Source organism: Fulmarus glacialis, unplaced genomic scaffold (genome assembly GCF_000690835.1).
Source record: "Fulmarus glacialis isolate BGI_N327 unplaced genomic scaffold, ASM69083v1 scaffold12915, whole genome shotgun sequence".
In the NCBI taxonomy this organism is placed as follows: Eukaryota; Metazoa; Chordata; class Aves; order Procellariiformes; family Procellariidae; genus Fulmarus; species Fulmarus glacialis.
Window position 1 is genome coordinate 64,059 of NW_009211232.1, and position 21,993 is coordinate 86,051.

The 21,993-nt window shown below is 48.0% G+C and overlaps 1 protein-coding gene across 1 annotated transcript in view; it reads left to right on the forward strand.

Moving 5' to 3' along the window:
- LOC104076557 (collagen alpha-1(V) chain-like) overlaps positions 1–21,993 on the forward strand; it is a gene marked incomplete at both ends in the record, with an annotated part of 58,251 nt that overhangs the window by 26,554 nt on the left and 9,704 nt on the right. Inside the window, 7 exons of the mRNA XM_009577467.1 lie at positions 7,758–7,889; positions 9,680–9,826; positions 9,952–10,200; positions 14,440–14,592; positions 14,889–14,945; positions 19,039–19,080; positions 19,346–19,408. Of these exons, the coding sequence (XP_009575762.1) occupies positions 7,758–7,889; positions 9,680–9,826; positions 9,952–10,200; positions 14,440–14,592; positions 14,889–14,945; positions 19,039–19,080; positions 19,346–19,408 (843 nt within the window). The remainder of the gene's footprint in view (positions 1–7,757; positions 7,890–9,679; positions 9,827–9,951; positions 10,201–14,439; positions 14,593–14,888; positions 14,946–19,038; positions 19,081–19,345; positions 19,409–21,993) is intronic.

Genomic DNA, 21,993 nt, shown 5'->3' on the forward strand with positions numbered 1-21,993 from the left:
GAGGGCTGCCTGGGGCGGACCTGCCGAGGGATGCTGCGCTGTCCCCACAGCGGCTTTTCCTGCTCTGAAACAAAAACCCTGGAGAAACACATTGCTGTGTTGCGGTAGATACATTGCCTTGCAGTAAATACTTTGTAGATTTGATGCTTTCTGTGCTTCTGCCAATGCCACCTGTTTTCCAAGCTGCCTCTTTCTTACGGATTGTTTTTCTCTCTGTCCTGTGTCCCCGAAGTTCTTGGATCTTAATTAGATGACAGGTTGCTAATTTGCCTTATCTGGGTTTTTCCACCCATTTGGTAAATTTTCGAGCAAAAACTGTCCTCCAAGGTCTAGGCATCGACTTTTAGCTAGGAAAGACACGACACCCACTGGAAGCAATGCTCATTTATGGCTTACGGTGGGAGCCACAGGGTAACAAACTGTGCGATGCGCACATAATGCTTCTTCTGAGCACTGCGGGCCGGTCAGTCAGTCAGGGTCAAGGTTGAATAAGGTGAACTACAATTGCCTCAAAGCATAAAGCAGCCCCAGAGCTTTTTGAGATCTTTAAACTGGTGATTAGATGTGTCTTCTGAAAGGATGGAGGTTTCAATTAGGCAAAGTGCCTGGGGATGAATCAGTGTTGGCAGTGAAGGCATGGGGAGCTGGTGCAGGGAGGATGGGACCGTGTGGTCTGGGTGGTGAGTCTGGAGCTTGGCTTGGGCTCTTGCCCCATCATTAAACATCCTTTTGAGCTTGGTCATGTTTTTTCATCTTGTCCCTTTTCTGTTCTCTTCAGGATGTTGCCAGTCCCTACACAAGAAGCTCTCAGAGCAGGACGTGATGGAAGTGGACCGGGGGTAGCAGAGGGCTGGGGAAAGGGCGATTGTAGAGAAGTTACATGGACTGGAGAGAGCACGGGGACTCTGGGCTGTCAGGGTTTGGTGAGGATTCCAGGGAAAGTGGCAGGAAGAAGTCAGCAATGATTAATGGGTCTGACAAACTCAGCCATTTGGAAAGGCAAGAAAATCTTTCACCCGTTGAGGATAGGAAACCGGAATGGTGGATGCGTCTGTCTGTTGCCTGTGAAGCGCTGTCGTGTAAATAATCCATACTGCTGATGAGTACTGTGTATGTTATCTTTGGGAATTAGCTCTGCGTTGTCACTTAAAAAAGGACTTTGGCGTGAGCTCTGGCTTCGCATTTGCTCCGTCAAGTGCAGAGAGGGGGCTCGGTGTTGTGCTGATGGCTGTGGCCGCTGCTGGGGGAGTGTTTACGTTGGGGTAGGGCGTTATTTACATCGTGTGGTTATCGGAGCTGGGGGGAAGTAGCTGTCTGGAAATGAACCTCGTATTCGTGTCTCCTGCTCTGCTAACGACTTGAGTCCTTGACTGGTATTTGGGTATTGGCAGAGCGACAGCTTCTTCAGGAGAGCTTTCCAGAATTAGCAAAGCCATCTGGCTTTTGTTCTCCTCTTAGAGAATCACTTGTCCTTCCCTCCCAGTAAGGAGTCCTTGCTAAACTGCTTGTAACTTGTATTGCGATACTACGCCGACAGGCCAACAAGCATGCCATGGTCTCTGCAAGCACAGAGACCCCTTGCGCCGAAAAGCCTCTTTTTGAAGAAACAGCCACGGAGTGGTTGACCCAGGGATCCAGCAGTTATGGATGGAGGAAGCGTGATGTGGCATTGCCGGACCGTGTGCCCATCCATGGGAGCAGGGTGGGTGTTGAGGACAGCTTGGAGCGGAGGGTAGCAGGGTACAGGGAAGGGGAAGATGCATGGAGGAGGGGACCGTGCTTCCCTGCCCCGCTCCTTCAAAGTCAGTGGCCAGGGCTAACAGCGAGTTAATGGATCCTCAGGTGATAGGAAATTGGGTTCCTCCCTGGAATTATAAAATACAAAGGTTGAAAATTACTGGGGAAGTTAATTACCTTTGAGCTAAAGGGCTTATTTTCTTCTTGTTGCTGTCATCAGGGAAAAGTGGGTTGTCCAAATAATTACTGTAGCTTGTGTTCTGTAAGTTTAATATCAGAAATGCTAAGAGCTTAGCTTTTGGGTGGGGATGCAGGACTAGGCTGACGTGTCACGAGGGCAGGGTTTCTCAGGTACCTCCTCTCCCAGATGGAGACGCAGTGAGAAAGAGAAACTATTATCAGCCCTTGAGAGAGGTTTTTCCTTGAAGCCCTATTTGGTTCTAGTGAAACTTCTATCTCTTGTCTGCTTAATTAAACCTCTTTTTTTCAAAAGAGGGCTCAGAAGAGGCTCCTATCCGAGTGCCAAAAGCCAGAGGCAGCCATTCTTGCGGTAACTGGAGCCCGAGAGGGGAAATAGCAGAGATCTCGCAGCAAAGTTGCCCCGTCCGTTCCTGCAGCCCCTCTGTGCAGGATGGGGAAGCAAACATCCGGGCTGGATTTATCCAAACCACCAAGTATTTGTAGCTGACTCATGACTGCGTGCGAGTCAAGCTGCTTTTTTTTTTTTTGAGCCAGACTTTCAACTATTGCCTTCCCATTTTGTAGTGCAAAATTTCTGGAAGCCCAAAGGATGCCCTTTAGGTACCAGTTACTCCATCTGGTGAGCTTGCTCCTGTCTGTGGCTGGCCAGCGAGAGGGGTTCAGGACACAGGTACAAGGGGCCGGTGGGGGTGACGAGGCTTCATCTGACCCCGTTGCTGCAGTTTGGCTTCTTTTCTGGAGCAGCTGTGTTTAAACGAGGGACTCTGGGATGATGCCAGTACAACAAAGGATGAACTGGCGCTCTGAGCGGTTATTGTACCTCTGACTTGGGGTCTTGCTACGCTGGCAGAGCTGGGGGCACAGTGAGGTCTGGGTCACCCCTTGCATCCCTTCTTCACTGGCTTCTCCGATCTCACTCTTCCTCCAACCTGTGCAGACAAGGAGTTGCTCGGAGCTCTGGAGCAGGGCAGCCGCCGTGTCCTTAGCAGAGAGCCTCTGTCCATGGGCAAGTGCTGATGACAGGTTTTATCAAGTGGAACATCTGAGAGCTGGCAGGCCGTCTCTGAGATGGGGATTAGGTTTTTTGGAAGCTCACGGGTGGCTGGGATCTCTAAGTTTCACTTCATCATAAAGCTGCATTGCACCTCTGCCACTCTTAAGCCCCCCGACTGGGTTTACATTTATGGAACCGGTGAGTTTGTCGTAATAAAACTCAGCAACATCACAGTTGCTTCCAATAATTTTTAAGATTTTTTTTTTGTTACAACTGGACATCCTGGGCCTGTGGTTATCCAATTTAAATGTAGGAGTTTAAAAAAGCACATCAAGCAGTATTTGTTCTTATGGATGTTAAGAGTCTCTAAGACTTCTGGGGTAATGGACTAAAACAACAGTCCAGTTAATTATTGGTGCGTTGCAGTGAGAGCCCTGAAGAATCCCAGTATTTATGGAGCTGCTGCCAATGCCAGATGAAGTCACTCCGATTATCCTCGCCAGCTGTTTGTTTTGTTGAACCACAGCAATTTCTCTAAGTTACTGAAGTTGATGTCATTGGAAGTGATGTGACATTTTTGCACACATATAGAATAAGTGTTAAAAAATGCTCCAGAAGAGCTTTTCCAGTCTTGTCTGGGAGCTGGCTGGGGAGTTGAATTAAACTGGCTTGATGGAACTTAATCCATAAAGCAAATAAGTCATCAGGCATAAATGGCTTTACCATAAATGTCAGACAGATTCTTACTGGTCCTGACAGTTAGCACTTACATCTGTTTGGAGCAAATAAAAGCCTCGCAATTCACAATCATTTTCATAAATGTGCTGTTCTGCCTCTGCCTCTTCACGGGAAGCTCTAGGAATAAAGGTCAAAATGTGATTTATTCCCCTTTTTAAAAACTAGCTCTTCTGATGGATGAAATGCTAGTTATTTTCAGGCAAGAATTGACCTTTTTTTTTTTTGTCCCCCCTCCACTTCAAATTTTTTGTCAAACCAGCAAAGCGCAACTGTGCCTTGCCTCTGCATCCTAAGGAGTACCCCAGTTACCGGAGCGCTTGAGCCCTGGGTGCCCAGAGGTGCCCAACTTTTCACATGCCAGAAAAGGACTTCACCCACCTTCTGCGTGGGTGGCTGGGGCTGCAGGGCACTGCTGGTGACCTCTCCTTCGAAGCAATATCAGCATGTTACTGACTTGCTCCCTGACTTACTCTTTACTTGAAAATAAGTCTTAAAAACCTAAATGACTTGGTGGGTAAAGTCTTTAAACCACTGTCTTAGTGTAATTGTAAGTTCTCTCTCTTACAAAGGCTTCATGGAAAATCGGTAGCTGTTGCGTTGTGGGGAATTACTGGTATCTTCGTTATCGCTGCTCTTGCTGGAAAAAGCAGATGCTGACATAGGAAGGAGAGGGGCTTGGGTGTTTGGTGTAACCGTAACAGTGAAATGAGTAGACGCTTGAATGAGGAAAGGGAGCGGAGCTGGCTGCTGCCTTTGTCAGCCCGCGCTGGGGCAGCTATCTCTTGGTGAAATTTATTAGTGGCAACACACTTGAGAGGACACAAAAGGCTTGTGAACCTCCCAGCACGGCTTGCTCTATTTAAAGTCGGCTTTTTAAATCAAAGAAATGGGGCTCTTGACAGCAGAGCTTTGTGCATCTTTTGTGAAGTTCAGATAGTGGGGCTTTTTATTACAGGCTAAATTAGCCCATTTTATTGTTTTGCACTGAGGGATGAGGTCAGTTGACTGGGAATCTTGCTAACAAGGTTTTACTCCTGTCTGCTTTTTACAAGTGTTAACACAGGCTATCCACCAGTGCCGTGCACTTGCTGTTAATGAAAGAAAGATGAATGGTCTAGCAACCCCGAGAGCTCTCCTTCTTCCCCCACCACTGAGCTGCTCAATCCATGTCAGTGTACTTGAGCTCAGATGCTCCCTGGGGCTCTCATTCCTCCAAAGTCGGGTGCGCTTGTTTTCCTTCCGATTTTGCATGCTTGCACGCTGCTGCTGGAACAACAAGAAAAGGATGAACTTTGCTGGGCAGGGTGATTGATTGGGTTTGAAAAGGAAATGGGAAAATAGTAGGCACGTTGAATGATGCTCATGAAGCATGGTGAGCTCTGAAGGAGCTGTCTGATGCGGCTCACGCTTTTTCCTGGCACCCTTTGCATACCAAACTTATTCGGTTACGTGCTGATTTTCTCAGGTTCTCAACTAGCAAGAAGCTTCCCTTGTTCGTCCTCCCCTGCTCACTCAGCAGCAACCGCTGGGCCAACACTGTGCTTTGGTGCGTGGAGTGAGGTTGGGGTTTCTGCTGTGGCCCCAAGACTTGAGCCTGTGGCTCCTGGGACTTGGAGGTGATGTCTTTCCATGTACTCAAAGGTGCTGCCAATGCCTTGAGCCGTCAGACCCGGAGGATGCTCAGCTCCTGTTGTGCTGCAGGGAAGCAGGGTGGGAATGAGCCAGGATTTCTTCCTGTGCATAGCTCAGGAGCTGCCATCGGCTGAGACTAAAAGCAAACTCAGCTTTAGCAAATTCTCTTCTGCTTAACCTTTTGCACTGTGTTTAGCCAACATGCCTTTCTTTGCTTTATCTGTTCCTTGAGGAAACATAGTTATAGTCCTGGTCACTTATAGGATGCAGACTATCAGCTCTCCTTGAGGTGTAAATCCAACCTTATCAGGAAGAAAAAGCTTTCAGCCTTCCTTCCTTTCCTCTCGGAGACAAGTACCAAGTCTGCTTTTGTGGCTGTTTTATTTCAGCTTATCCCAACAGCACCGGACATTCCCCATAACCCTATGGACACTGGGGAGCTTTAACCACCTAAGTAAGAGAAGGGCATAAATGGCTTAACTCGGATGTCAATGAGGGGTGGGGGTGGTTGAGGTCCTGTGTGCAGAAATAGCAGCTGGAAGGATCCTTCACATCATCAACTTTAAGCAAATTGCCTTGGCCAAGTTGGGCATCCTCCACTGGAGGGAGCTCCAAAGGGGCAGCCTGTTTTGTTGCTCTGAAGACAGGGATGATAGTATATGGTGTGAGTAACCCCGTAACACCCCCAGCTCTTTCAAGTCCCTGCTTAGGGCTGGGCGATGTCCTCTAGGTCACACCACGGTCGAGTTCCCCATGCAGGTCACGTTGTCAGGTGGTGGCCAGAGCTGGCTGGAAGTGGGAAATGTTCTACAAGACAAAAATCTCGCATTTTCTGTTTTCCCATTACTGCCTGCCCATTTTTGGTGGTTATGTTGAAAAAGAAAAAGCCAGAACAATAATGACAGAACTGCTCTATGGATTTATAAAAAAAAAAAAAAGGAAAGGGAAGGAAAGACTATTGCTCTTTCTTAAAATAGAAAATTGAAAACCGCTTTGCAGACATTTCTGTTAATTTTGTAAAGGTTATTCACAGGAAACAATGACTAATAAGCTTAAACCAATGCTCAATTTTAGGGTAACTTGCATAGCATCTGGGAGTTGCCCAGATGTTACGGTGAGCTGCTGCAGAGATGGATGTGATAACCTAGAAATCAAGAAGGGAAACCCCAGGCGGCTGTAAGCTGCCCCTCAGAGCCAGGCAGGATGTGGCCAGGTCCGCGTGGTCTTTGCAACCTTATTTCCTGGTGGATCTCTGCCAAAAATGTAAACAGCACTTTTTTTTGTGAAGTCAATGGTATATGTTCATGGGAGGCTGAGCTGGACCGGCGGCTGGACCCTGTGCAGCTTGCGTGCACGAAGGCAGATCTGGGCCATAATTTCAAAAATATCCTTCAGTTTTCCACGGGGCTGTTTGCCAGTCTGGCCAGGCTCTGTTTGGAACTTCTGGTTCTTATTACATACCCAAGTCATCCTCCCAGTTTTGCTGTAATGCTCCTTTTTCCCCTGATGCCTTAGCCATGTATTTCTATTATTAAATAAGGTGAGTTTTTTCCTCTAATTAAAATATCAGCTGTAATAATCCAAGTAGTAAAGTCTTGACTTATGAAACTGTCTAGTGAATAAACTGTTTTTTGGCGTTATGGTTAAGCAGTGTGGTGGTTCTTTACGAAACTGGAGAATGATTTCTGCTCGGATCTTTGGGCTGTGGTGTGTGGTGCTTTGTTCACTATGTAGCGAGTGGTCTGTTAAAGAGCCTCGGTGCCTAATGAACTTGTTCTGCACCTGGTTTTCAATAAGCCACTGCAAACCCCTTTTCTCTTCTCTTCTTCTGATTATCAGATGCATTTCTAATCTCTTTCTATGTCTGCTGCACTGTTGTGGGTGGAAAAACGAGGTGAGGCAAGATGTAGAAAGTGGGACTGATGTCTTTTATGAGACCAACTGATGGGGTGGGAGAAACGAAGTTTTGAGGCCAATAAACAGCTTTTTGGACTGGGCAGGGCAACTCCAGAGCCCTGCAGAGCTGCACAGGACCAGGAAGGAAAGGAGGGGTTTCTTCATTGTCTACAGGACACTGCTGATTTGGGGTGTATAGAGCTCTTTTCTCTTATTTTTATTGCACCTGCCTTGCCCGGGGCTGTCAGCGCTGTTGGGGGTGAGCTCTCTGCAGACGTGGTTATCTTTTGGGAAGGTGCGTTTGGGACTAGGTGTGAAGCACAGCGGCTTCACACCTCGTGGAGCAGCCCGAGATAAGCGGCTGCTGGACCCAGCCCTGGACAAGGGAGGGTTTTTGCCTGGCTCGTCTCGGGCAATGTGCCCGTGTCAGGGAGGTGGCCCTGCCAAGTGTTTTGCTTTTTATTTCTTGGTGGTGTTTATCCCTGTGACTGCAGTCTCGGGCTGGTGGCTCCACATCCACCATCCGTCCCCCTGACGCTCTGTCTTTCCTTCTCCGCAGGGTGACATCCAACAGCTCCTGATCGTGGCGGACCCCCGAGCAGCCCAGGATTACTGTGAACACTACAGCCCCGACTGCGACACCGCCATCCCCGACTCCCCCCAGTCCCAGGACCCCAACCAGGATGAATATGTAAGTCTCTTGCAGGGTTTGGGGATGCTTTTGGGGTAGCAGCTCCCAGCTCTGTATTGTGGTTGCAAACGTATTTGGCTTCTTCCTCCTGTTCAGCTTCCCTGCGACTCATCTGTAAGGGCTGAGGCAGAGCTTGTTTTTAGGGTTTGCAGGTTCTAGTCTTGGCTCTTGCCCTCAGGATTTTCCCTTCCTTTCTGCGCTCCTCCCATTTCCAGAAACTGAGATGAATATTCACTTGGAGCTCAAAAACTTGCAGGAGAGACAATCTGAGCTGAGTGTGAAATACTGACCTTCCCTGGCAGGTTGAATGCTGTCCAAAACAGGCACTTGTTTCTAAATTTCAAATTTCACTGTTGAATTTCTAAAAAGATGAAGCAGTTCTTTTTCAATATTCTTTGAAACAATGGGTGTTAAAGAAGGGGGAAACATTTTTGCCTATGCATTTGATGTTTGAATTTCATTTTGGCAGAAATGCTCCTAGCTCATCTGTATAAGCTGCTGTGCTCAGTATTTTTTCTACAGAGTTAGCCTCAGATCTTTTCTTTTAAAAAAAAAAAAAGAAATGGAAGAAAGAGAAGACTGATACAAAATACCTTTTTATTTCTGCTGCTCAATTAGAAATGTCTGGGTGTGACTGATTTCCAGAAGAGCATCACCTGAATTTTACACATTTTTAAGAGGACTCGGGCTCAGCTCACAGCAATTGAAGTGCCTGGCTGCTTCAACCCTTCTCAGCATCTTGGCTGCTCTCTTGGTCTGATTTGCTGGTCCATGGACTCTCTTGCTTTCAGCTGGTCTCAGATCTGTGGGCTCCTGCCGAATCCCCATGAGGCTGTAATTCTGTCAGCCTGCTCCGGCTTAGCTTTGGGATTGAATTAAAAACCTGAGCCTAGCAGGGCTTTGGGGAGCAGAGCAATGCTCGCAGGCGAGGCACGGCTGCCCAGCCCTGGGGAAGTGCCATAACCGCACCGCCAGCACTTGCGGAGGAACAATAAATAAGTAAAATAAAATAGACTTCGGTATGGTCAAAATATGTGGTAGTAGGAAAATAAAACTCTTCTTTTGGAGCCAGCAGTTCAACAAGGGCTGGCTTGTCTTAGGGCTGTGTTGCTCCGTGTAAGAATAACTCTTCCACGCGCCGGCGTCTGCTGCCAGTGAGAGCGATGGACTGGTGAAGAAATTTGCCATGCCCGGCTGTAACCAAATGTTTTGTTTGTATTTCATTTTGAAGAATGACTGACGCCTTGTGGAAAACGCAGAAAATATCTTGTTTTCGAAGCCCTTCTGCCTGCGGGCCGCGGGTGGATGGGAAGTCACACGGATGCTATTAGTGCAGTCAGATGAGTGAAAACAGCATCCCTGCTTCTCAGAGCAGCTGCGTGATTTGAGCGTTTTCTTCCCCTCTCTGAATAATATTGGATGTGTGACCTAGGAGGTCTCAGCAATCTGAGGTTAAAAAAAAATAATGGTTTTTCTTTTTTTTTATTATGTTATCGTGGGTAACTGAATTGCTGCAGGGTAGGTCCATCCTCTCTGATAAGGGAGAACATGCCGCAGGACCGAGAGATGACTGGGAACCTCCTCAAATCACAGCCATTGCCAAAGCAACCCAAAGCCAGGCTCTTGGTGAAGGTTTCACAGAAGCTGATGAACACAAGAGGAAGGGAAAGATTTCGCTGCATGGGTCTGCATCGTGGCATGGCCCCGTTGACATGAAGTAATATCTAAAAGAGCTGTCAGGAGCTGGGGTGCTGCCAGCTTATTTTCTGCTTCTCATCTTCTCTTTGCAGTACACTGATGGGGAGGGAGAAGGTGACACCTACTACTACGAGTACCCCTACTACGAAGATGTTGATGAAGCTGTAAAGCCAGAAGCGCCCACCACCAAACCTGGCACTCCCGAAGTGGCTGCTGGAGAAAGACCCGAAACCAAGCAGGTACCGACGCGGGGTCCTGGCAAAGATGCGTTTGATAAATGGCACCTTTATAGAGGGGGAGCTGGAGAACGATGCAGAATTTTCTTTTTTGTTTCTCTGATTCTGGCATTTTATTTCTGCAACAGGACTATCCTGCCCCCACGCCATCACCTGATGGAGGGGACCCCGGCAAGCGGACAAAAGGGGATGCTGTGGTGGATGACCCCCTCGTAGACGAGTACAACTATGAAACCATTAACGAAGAGTACTTCACACCTCTTCCCTATGAAGATATCAACTACAATGAAGAAGTAGACCCCGAGGGCGGACTCACTGAAAATGCCGTGGAAGCTGAACTCCCCACGAGTACCGTCATCACCTATAATGAGACCGATGTAATTTTAATGAATTTTTTTTTCCTTTCACTTTGTTTTTTATTAATTCTGGTATTTCATAGCCCTGAGAGCAAAAGAGATGTGATCATCTATATAGTAAATCTGTAAGTGGTTTAGGCAGCTGTTGGAAGAGGAAGTTTCTTATAAAATATTTTCACTCCAGATATTTCAGGGTGTGGAATACAGATATTTAGAATTTGGTTGAAGATCATTTCCCTGGAAAAATTGGTTCATGCTGACATCTGCATTTCCCTGTGAGAAGAAAAATGAGGGTTGGTGTTAAAATCTAAGTAAAAGCATTTTATTTCAAAGCTATTAATATAAATCCTTAAAATGTTGATTTGATGGAGAACATCAATATTTTTTCATTTTTGTCATTCCCATTGAATAGCATCTTTATGTTTTTCAGTAATTTTTAAAAAACATTTCAACACTGGGACAAACCCTTGATTTCAAACTACTGCATTCACCCAGAGAGAGCCCCTCTGTTTTGTGCACAGATCTGCTCAAAAATGAGATCAGTCCAGATCCCACAGCTGAGGTTTCTGTTGGAGTGATTGCATTTTTAGTTACCCACACTTTAATATGAAATTTCAACTGAAATATGTTGCACTTGGGACTCTTCTATCCTTAAGACTTGCCCAGTTTTTGCCTTTCGTATTGGTGCTTAAATAGATGAATGTTGGTCTCATCCTTAGATGAGACTGAGATAAGTTGTCATGCAGCTGCATGCTGTATAGCTCACCATGCAAGGAAATAACTACGCTAGACGAGGCAAATTCTTCATTATCCAGGAGCATCAGCAAGGAGAGTCGATAGCGGGATAATGTTTCCTGGGAGGTAGGATGGGACTTGGCAGAGTGCCACGGTTCCTCCTCAAATGGAGAAGAACTGCTTGGTTATGGGACTGTCAAAACTCAAGGCTTTCTGGGAGGTGCTGGAGGGTGGCAAAAGAGATAGCAAAAGCTGGCCAACATATCTGGAGTTGGACCTGGAAGCTTGAATGAAAAGGTGTCGGGGAAAGCGTCCAAGCAAAGAGCTGAGCAGCTGGAGCGAGGCAGGAGGGGAGCCAGCCGCCCCGAGGGCTGGTGGTGTGGCGGGGATCGAGTCCAGCCAACCGGGGATAAAAAAATGCAGTGGAGGGGGAGGCTGAGCAGCCCAGAATGATACACAGAGAGAAACAGAAAAGGCTCCAGCGTATCGAGGAAGCGAGTGCCAACCTCGGGAACCCATGGATGGGAAACTTCTCTGTTTCCTGACAAAGAGCCAGAAATCTTTGGCCAAGCTTGAACTTTCTAATAGAGAGGAATTAAAGATTGGATAGCGTGACCTTAGAAAAAATTGGAAGAGGAAATAAGAGGCCTCAAGGGCCACTTCAGTTGTTAGGAGAAGGAAAGTTCAGGTAGGGAAACACACGGCGAAGCTTTCCTATGCGAAAGCTCAGCCTGCTCTCAGCAAAGCATCTGGCGGGGAGGGAGAGCAAACTGTCCACCTCCAGCAGCTCCAGAAGAGACAGCGTTTAGATGGGGAGGGCTGTGGGACTGCTCTGGGGTGGTGGGAGGTTGCTCCAGTCAATCTTCTAGCTGATGAGCAGAGAAAAGGACACAACTTGTCTGGCTGAAGGAGATTCCCATGCACTGAGGTGAAGGCTAAGACAGTGTGACATAGGGAAGACTCCCCAGAAGTGCCAGCCTGAGGGATAGATACTGAAAAGGATACGGATTTCAGGTTTACACCTTGGAGTGGGAGCCAAGGGCTCTGCCTGCAGCCATGAACTCCTGGGGACACCGAATCCTTTACTCTAGCAGCAGACCAAGCTGCTTTATGAGCAATATGGAAGTGAGGATCAGGAGCTCGTGTGTGTAATTGTCTAATAGCTGCTATTAGAAACAGGGATTCAGTGGGAGAAAGACTGCTGAAGTGGTTGGAGAAGTTTATTTGCTCTTTAAAAAAAAAAAAAAATCATAAGTTTTTGGCTAGTCTAGGAAAAACATAGTGCTCGTGGTCATGAGTAAGCGTGGTGTGATTTCACATAGTCCCAGGTTTCTGCCGGCAGCCGGGGTCCCCGTGCTGCTGCACGGGGGTGCGGGTGGGGGAGAAGGGGGCTGGGACACCGGGCGTCCCCCGAGCTGCTGGCGGTGCCAGCCCTGGCCCTGCACGTTGCAGGTTGTGGGATCAAACGGGATAATGTGGATCTGGTGCAGGATAGTTGTTTTTAGCACCCCTTCATAGACCTGTTGCAAGAGCGGGATGCGTCTGTCGCTGTTGAAGTTCACCTGTCTACATTTTGGGAAGACTCTCTAATTCCTACAATGGGAATTAAAAGGGGGTTTAGTTTTACACAAGTGAAACTTTGTGGAGCCTGTGTGTGAGGTTTTGGAGGCAGCTGTAGTCACTGACCTCTCCTGGGCTTGGTTTTCATTATGGCTAATAAATGCTAGTGAAGCAGTTCTGAGATCTAGTCGGCAGCAATACTCCTGTGAACAAGAGGAGCTGGGGACAGATGTATTTTGTTCGCTGCCTGCTATTCATCAGGCAGTTTGCTTTACCTGTCCAGATGCATATCCCATGGCTTCATATCTGCATTGCTTCTCAAAAGAGAAGACTAAAAGGTGATTTAAATGAAGCTGTTACCAGCAGAGGAGAGTCACAGTATTTTGCATGCTGATTTTTGGACCTCCTCTTTTCTTTGTGGACTGTTTTCTGATTAGGTTGCCTAACAGCATTGCTAAGGAGATTATTTTTAGGCTTTTGTTTTTTCTCCAAAGCACCTGCAAATCTCAGCATGGAGAACTTCCTCCTTCTCTGCTCAGTTATTCAAAATACCATATCTTTCCATGCAAATTGACTTGGGGACATTAGTCAAAATATCAAACCAAACATTTTTGATGTTCATTTCAAGAAATGCAATTTGAAAAAAGCTTGCTATATGTTATCCCCAAAAGCTTTATAGCAAGATAAAGAAGTTTTAAGGTTTCAAAGTGCAAACCTAGATAAAAGATTTCAAACAGGATAAAAGACGTGTGATAGCACTAGATCCATTTGAACTGTACAAAGGAAAAATAATGCTAACTCTTCCAAGTTTTCTAATTGAATAATTGCCAAACTATGAATTCTTCAAAGACCAGTTGGTATTTGCAGAGGTAAAAGAAGATGGGGAGGCAGAGCGATGATTACCTTAGCACTAGGCTTATTCTTACTTTAAAACCTCTTGAATTTAGATACAGATGCTCATGCTTATGGGTTTTGAGCAGTTTTGGCACAGAAACAAGGTCTGGAAGTGGTGGTGGCATTTAAGTGATTTTGAATTCGTGGTAGTGAGGAGATAATTTCTCTGGGAATCACTGGAAATAATTCAACTTATGGACCATTTTGGTCATTACCTGGATAGGAAAGAAACAAAAAAAATCATCAGCACACATTTTTTTTTTACAGTGCTGCAGAGTAAAGGATGCCAAGAGACGGTTGCCTGCCAGGCTGTGAGAAAGCACAGGGGTACGGAGAAAAGTGAGGAAATTCTGATACCTGTCTATAGGTGTCCTTGCTTGTGGTCCATAGCATCTGTTGATGTAAGGATTCAGAAAGGATTTAGGGATTAATGCATCAGATTCGTAAAAATTTCTGCTTCTGCTCTTTGGACAAGCACAATTGCAACTTGCATCCCAGACTAAACAAACAGGAGGTTTTTGTAGAAGCAAACTTGGATTTTTCCACATTTCCTCCTGTAATTGGATACTCATAATGACACATTGCATTTTTGATGTGCATTTTAAATACTGGACTGGATGTGTGACTTTTTATGCTTATTAATCCAGTGTCTCCAATATCGAGGCTGTGAGAGATGAGTAGGGCTTGGAGTTTGAAGCTTCTACTCCCTCTTTCTTTAGGCCTTAGAGTTTGCAGGATCCACCTGACATGAGCTGTTGCTTTGTGCTGTGTTTTGTTTTTCTCACTCAAACTTTTACACTCAGTGTTATTTCAGGGATTGACAGAGAAAGCCAGGGTGTACGCTTTGACATAAAGATCCTTCCATCCTTCTTGCCTGCCGTTGGAGAAGACCCTTGGAGGTCACTGGAGACCTTTAAAACTCCAGAATTTAACTTTTCTTGTGCTTTTTAATAGCAACTATTATTATAAAGCATCCTCACTTTGCACAACTGCAGTCTTCCCCTTATATTTCCAGCGTGTGCAGCCTAGAGAGATTTGCAGCCTGACATGTTGCTGCTTTTTTGCTTCCAGGCTGCTCAAGGAGGAGACGACCTGGATAAAGATTTCACCGAGGAAACAATAAAAGAATATGATGGGAATTATTACGATAACTATTATGACCGAACAGTCTCTCCCGATATTGGCCCTGGCATGCCTGCTAACCAGGACACCATCTACGAAGGGGTAAGAGTTAATTTTCCACCAAGGGTAAGCCTAGTTCAAAATGTTTGTCTTCCTGTAATTTATAGCATAGAGATTAGCAACGCAAAAACCAGTGAGAGCATCTCGCTTGGATTCATCCACCTCCAATGCATGTGTTTTGCACAAGGCGAGGAGGTGGTGCCGTGTTTCTTTTCTACAAGAACATCAGCAGTCCTTTGGTTGCAGAAGTTCTCCCAGGATCTCCAGTTCCTGCTCGGAGGGATGCAGGCGATGTCCCCTTTGACTGTCTGGCTTTGTGTTTCCCTTGTGTGCTACAGATCGGTGGCCCACGGGGCGAGAAAGGACAGAAGGGGGAGCCTGCGATTATTGAGCCGGTAAGGATCATCTGGGATTTTGGTGTGGTTTTCTTTTTTTCCCTGAGGAAAAAGGTACAAGGGGTGTGTTCGGTGTGGCTTGGTGTTCTCAGTGGTGCAGCTGGGAGGAAAACTTCCCATGGAAGAATTACTTGGTTCATTTAAAAACTTTTAATTTTTTTTTTTAAACTTCAAGAAGCAACCTAAATTATGAAGGAAGTGCAAAATTTCCCATGAAATCTCTCATTTACCAAAATAAAACCTAGGCCTTTTAGCATTGAAGCATTAGACAGAGGGCATGTCTCACCTCACTTCTGAAGTGCCCCTGACTCGGCAGTGAACCCGCTCCCCCAAGTACCCGCAGCCGGTGGCCAGGTCATATCCTGACCCGAACTTGCAGCTTGGGGCCGGCTTTAATTGTGCAACTAATGGGTTCATCACTGTGGAAATAAAAGGGTTCTCCCTGCACACAGCTGTGGGAGAGGAGAGGTTTGCTCCTGCGCCTGCTCTAGGGTCCCACCAGCTTTCCACCTTCAGACAAACCCTGTGTCATCGCAGGAGTGGAGCCTGGTGCTCTCTTTCTTTACGATTCTGCCCTGGCCTGTTTCTGAGGTTCTTTCTTTCTAAAGAACAGTTATAAACTGCCTGTGCCCTTTGCAGTTTGCAAAACATGTGGGTGCCCAACTGAGCACCCCCTTAAGTGAGGATGGAGCTGCTCCCCAGCTGCCCTCGCGGTGGGGACGGCTGGTGTTTGCTCAGCCGTGCCCGTTGAGCAGAGCAAGAGCCTGTTGGCTGATGGCCGTGTGTCTGTCCCTCGTTGCATGTCAGGATGCCGAGGTACCCCCATGCCTGCTCCTCTCCAGGCTGGAAAACGGGGCTTTGGGTCCTTGCAACCACCTTCCCTGAGCCCTGTCCCTGAAGGGCCAAATGCATGCTCGCTGCACACCAGCAACTCCATTAACCTAATTTTCCTTGGCAGAGGGCTAGCGCGGTGTCCAGTGTCACGACGGCGCTTCCCATCACTCGCAGGCCATTATTTTTCTTTTAATTCTTCCTCCCTTTCCTTCTTTGCCTGACACTTTTGCAGATAGCGGGGCAGGGAGAAGCTGGGGTGCAGCAGCAGGGCTTGAAAAGCCTGCAGGAGTGCCTTATAAAAGCATTTCCGACCTTTCCTTCCTTCTCTTCCTTTCTGGGCCTCGCTCGCACTCTGCAAACAAAAGGAGGAGTGAGCCATTTGCTTATCGGAGGTGTGGGAAGGGTGGGGGGCAGCTGAACCCCCTGAAGACGATGGCAGAAACCCAGCTTTGCCCTGTCCAGAACCAATCCGAAATGCCACAAAGTGAACAAAATAGTTAAGTTTAATCATCCAGAAAGAATTTGGCTGCCTTTGCTGTTTCAAAACACTGGAGCATGTATAGCTTTTGCCAGAAAGTAAACAAGACCAAATGCCGCCTTTTCCCTTTCCGTGCGGTTCCTCTTCAGCAGAGGGAAATTCAGATTTGCTGCACTCTTTAGCTCTTTTTTGGTGGTTTTTGTTTTTGATGGGAGCTGCAGCAGAGGGGGAATAAAAACCAAATGCAGAAGTTGGATTCTGCTGGATTTTCTCTCCTTTTCGTTCAAACCACCTCTCCTTCAATCCTTGCTCTGTGCTGACGCTCGCTGGAGGCAGCGGGGCAGCGCAGGGCGAGGAGGGACACAGTCGGGGATGGCTGGGACCCCCCCATCCCAGCTCTGGAGGCTCCAGGCTGCCTTTGCCTCCTCCAAGCCCTCTGTTCTTTGTGGGGAACCCTGGTGCTTGCACCTGCCTTCAGGGAGGGTTTGATCAGCCTTTGCATGGCACCTTTGTGTGCTGCAGCCAGCTTTTGGGCTGTTTCAGTGATATTAGCTTTGCTTGTGGGTAGCACCTGGGTGTTGATTGAGGGGAAGCAACACCCTGTTTTCTCCTGGGACAGTCCTAAATCTGTGGTTTGCTTGCTACCCCCAAGGCGATCGCCCTCGGTGGCATCCCTGTGCTGGTCCTGGTCCGAAAACCCTCCCACATTTCCATTGCTCCTCTTGATGAGCAGTCATATAAACAGTGGAGGTTTCTTGCTGAAGAGAATCTCCAGATGTCCTTAAAGCTAGAGCTCAACATAAACCAACAGATAAATATGGGAAGATGCCAAGGATGTTTGCATGGTAAATTGGCTAATTAGCCCAGACTCTTCCCCCATGTGGAGGAGAGTGTCCCAAGGCTCTGCAGCCGGCCATGGGAAGCAGAGCCTCAGAGCTGGGCATGCTCAGACCATGGTAATGCTGGCACCCAGCAGCCCAAAAATGTCTTGGGGAGACCTATGTGGGCCGTGGCTCCTCTGCACCAGCCCAGAGACAATTATTAGTTTCTGTTTCAGAGCCTGCTGCACCAAAATGTGCCATCGTTGGTCTCAACAGGGATGGACTTTGGGGTGTCCATATGGGGAAAGGTCTGCTGGGACCTCTGGCGGGGTTTCCTGTGCAATGTCCTCATTGCGTGTCTGAAAAGGAGCCAGTGGTTAGTGGTTGTCCTGGGGGACACCTCCATCAGCATAGCTCTCCTCTTCCTGGTAGCCTCCAACAGCAAATAGCTCATGCTTAGTGCAGGTTGGAGGAATGTCGTGTAGAGTTCACCCCTAATTCCTACCCAGAAGAGAGCAGTGTCTCCATGGCAGACAGTGAAACTGCTGTCAAAATGGGCACGGGGAGAAGTCCATGACCTAAATTCTTCACTGGTGAAGAACGACTGCACAGGCACTTCTGTGATGACAGCAGCAGCAAATTTCCCCTAACGCATCCAAATGAAGCGGAAGCCAGATTTTAAACGAGGTGGTAATGAGTAGTACGGACATTAGGAAAGACAGAAAATAGTGCTGGCCGTGCATTAGTGGTGCAGAAACACACATCCCACTGGTGGAAGCAGGGATGGTTCACGGCACATGTTTTACCCTGTTTTTTGCTCCTCTGGGTTTAGAGACTGTGGCTTTTAGGGTAGGAATGCCTGGATTTTCATCTAGATATTTCAGATTCGTTCAGCTCAGCCCTATCTGCTGTAGTGGCTGCCGTGGGGTCAGCCGAGGCTTTTAGCACTGGAGCCTGAGCCCAGGAGACTGGCCAAGGGTGACCCGAGACCAGTCCCTGCACTTGCTTCCTCCTGGCTTCTCCCATATGAGCCGACTGCTTATCTACAGATTTTTACAGGCTGATTTCATCCCTTAGGAGAAATGTCCCTGTTTGCTACAGATGAACTGGCAAGCACTGAGAATGCTTTGGCTTGACCTGGGTGCTGCTGGGGGCACGGTTGCTGGTCTAGAGATAAAAGGGCAGTGCTTGCTGTGGGGCTTTTCCCAATAGATCGTCCTGATGGGAAAGCATTTGCCAGGTTTATTGGGAGGCTTCTTTCCTGCCTCTTACATACCCATGAGGGAAGGAAAAAAAACCCCAACACCTCAATTCTACTGAGTACATGATAGACCTGATTTAAAGTTATGACAAAATATTTAGATTAAAAGGAGTGGAATAACATTATTCTACCATTTTGCCCACACAGTGATTTCCTAGGTACACAGAGTAAATCACAGCATGCAGTCTGCTGGGAAAGTAATTTAAAAAAAAAAAAAAACCACCTTGCAATTTGATTATTAACTTTTTTTAAGCTGTTTGAGTCTAGAAACAGCTTCTTCCTGAAGAGGAGCTCTTCTCCTGCTCCAGCGCCATCAAGGCTTGCCGTGCCCCAGGGTTTGCCCTTTGCCTGGCCATGAGCTAAGGGAGAAGGGCTGTGGTTAGGAAGGTGATGCTGTGCTAGGGCGAGGGTGGGCTTGGTGCTGGGGGAAAAAGCTGTTTTGCTGTGCCCTGTGTGATTCAAAGAGATGGTATTTGGCTTTTCACTGGGCAGTGCCTTTTGTGCCTCTGGCTATAGGAACACAGGAGATGTCATCCAGAGAGAGTGGAAACCCTTCAGCTCTGGGATACCTAGACCTAGCAGCAAGACCTGACATATTTAAGAACAAATAAAGCATTGGGCTTTCCAGCCCTGTAGTCAAAAAACCTTTGAGGGTGCGTTAATCACTTGTTAATCACTTTTTTTCTTCGTCTTGCTTAGGGTATGCTGGTGGAAGGCCCACCTGGTCCCGAAGGCCCAGCAGTAAGTGCCACTTTGCCTACACCCTGCACCGAAGGCTGCGCGCGCTGCGGGGTGCTGGATGCGCGTGGAGGGCTCGGCACGCAGCTGTTCCTGGGCTCTATTGCTTCCATATGCCATGCATGTGTACAGAGCGCTTCGGGGTCGATTTTCTGGTGCAAAAATAAACAAAAGCTCTTATTCTTTTCCTGCTCGTTGTACAAATATGTTACAAATAATAACGCATTTTCTTTTAGTGGCTTATTTTTTTCTGTCTTTTCTATGCTAGGGCCTTCCAGGACCTCCAGGACCAACTGGACCAGTGGGCTTAATGGGTGACCCTGGGGAGAGAGTGAGTACCCATGTTTTTCTTCTCTTTGGCGGAAGCCTTGGGTCATTTTGTGTGCGCAAAGTGGGACTGTGGTGTACCACCAGATCCCTGAAATACTGCTCATCCTGCAATAGTGGTCTTCTCTGAGTCAGCCTCCAAAGGAGCTTATGGTAGGGTACAGAGCAGACCTTTGCATCCAGGGGCCAAGGGTTGGGGAACAGCCACACTAGTCAAATGCATTAAGCAGTTTTCTCCAGGTTAAAAACCAAGAGTAAGGCTGACAAACCCTCTGCTTTCTGTCTGCACCCTTTGGCACATGGCTGCTCGTTCCAGTGTGGGAACTGGGCTGTGGCACTGGGAAAACAGGACAAGCAAACACACAAAATAGCTGTTAGCACGGTAAAATGAAGTTCAATAGCCATTCCATGTCCTCGTTCCAGCTGGTGTTGAGTCCTGGTAGAGGGTTTGGTTTTGTTTGGGGCCAGGATGATCCCGGGATCATGCCGGCCCCCCTGCTGCCGGTCTTTCCTTATGCTCGTTTTGTGTCCCACTGCTCCTGGTGGGAAGGTGGCTCTTGTGCAGCACTCGCCTTTTCTGTAGGTGGATTATTGGTCTGTACCAGCGAGCACTAGAGACTGATTTATGTGCTTTAACAACGCAGTAACTTAGGTTTTGTGTGTTTGGTTTTGGTGTTACTTTAAATCAGTTTTGTCCCTAGCAGCCACTGCTTTGTAAACTGCTGCCTGCAGAAGCCTCCAGCCTCGGGGTGTCTCATCAAAGGCAGCTGTTTCCAAGCACTTTTGTGGACTGTGCCCCCAAATCCCATCGTTTAGCACTTTAGTTGCATATTTATTTGTAATTGCTGGGTCCTCGCCTGGGATCAGGAATGACCCATGTTTTGGCAGCTGCTGAACTCGAGCCTCAGGTCAGTAAGTGGTGCATAAGCACCATTCGAAGGGCAATCCATGTGCCTGGCAATGCTGAAAACTAAAACCTGCCCTCCTCACTCCCCAAGCCGAGCCTCTGAAATGACCCTCGCACCAATACACTCCTCATTTGCTTTTGTTCACCCACAGTTCAAGCCCGTTCCCCCTCCCTGGCAGAGGCAGCCAGGCGAGAGGGTACCCGGGGGTGCACAGCTGCCTGGGCAGACGGGGACCAGGCTTCACGCTGCTCCCGGTCCTGCACCCAGCGGGAATTTTGGCCTGACATCTAGTGGAAGATTCACCATAGCACAGACGGGCTCTGGCTTTGCACAGAGGCTGAGGTGGGATCAGCCTTGGCTGCCAGGGCAGCTCTGGGTCTGAAACTAGAGGAATGCACGCCGTGCCCTTGAGCAATACTGGTTTGGGTGATGGAGCGTCAAAATCGGGGCTTTGCTGGTGGGAGAAGAGGGTTCCTGTCTCGATGCCGCCCAGCGGAGCGGCGTGCAGGGCTGCAGACTGGTGCAGCAGCAGCTTGGGGATGCGTACCAGCAACAGTTGTCTTGCACGAGTAAATTCACTGACTTCAGCAGGTTTGTGTGAGCAAAACAAACGGAGCTGGGAGCTTGACGCTGTTTTGGTGCCTTGGTGCATCTTGATGTTGAGTGCGGTAAAATACGTGTTCAAAATAGCTTCTAGTGTACTGCTGTTTCATCTGGGGAATGGGGCTCCCAGCAGCCCTAATGCCAGCCTCCACCTGTGGCTCATTTGTGGCCTGGGGCATCCTGACACTCCTGATAGCAAAAAGGCCAAAAAATGTGCCTACAGGTGGGTTTCTGAAGGCAAGCTTGGTTGGAGGTCTGTTTTTCCAGAGTTTCTCCTGGAAAGCACAGGAGAGAGGAGGGCAGCAGCGACGTGGATCACAGGAGATGCACCCGAACACGCAACATCCCGCTGCTGTCAGTGCTGTCACCCAGCGAATGCAAAACACCTTTCCAAGGAAGGGAGTGCTTATCAGCAAATGCTTCCCTAATCTGAGCACTGAGGTCCTGAGCACATTTTTCTGGCAGATAAGGCAGCCCGCTACCCGTGGCAGGCACACATGCACCGCAGCATCCTCCCCCCATCCAACAATTGGCTTCCAGATGGGGAACCGCATCCCGTTTGCCTCCTGGGTGCCCAGGAAGGATAAACTGGGGTGACCCAGGCTCTCTGTGCTTGTAGGGCTTCCTACTCTTCTGGCAGGTTTTGGTTGAATTCTGCCTGGACAAGGTGGGAAAAGCCGATGACCAGGTTCAAATGGGAAGGTCTGGATAGATAAGGGGCGTTGTGCTCTTCTGATGTGTGTCTTAGCACAGCTAATTGCTGCAACTGCTGCTAAGCATTTGTCTTGTGGCCTTGCTTATCTTTTTTTTTTAACTTTTTTGCCTTAATTGGGTAACCTAAGACCCAGAAAAATAGGAGGGAGAATTCACTCCATTGCAGAAGGTCAGAACGAGATCTCTATGCTACCAAGCATCTCACCTTAGCCTCATTTTTAGTGCTGGAGCCATGCCAGAGGTTTGCTGTGGCTACCTCTGCGGTCGCCATGAGGTGTGCATCAAACCCTCTGGTTTTCATGTCGTCTTCCTCCCAGCCTGGCTGCGGGCACGGCAGCACCAGCTGAGGCACCTCTGGAAGTGA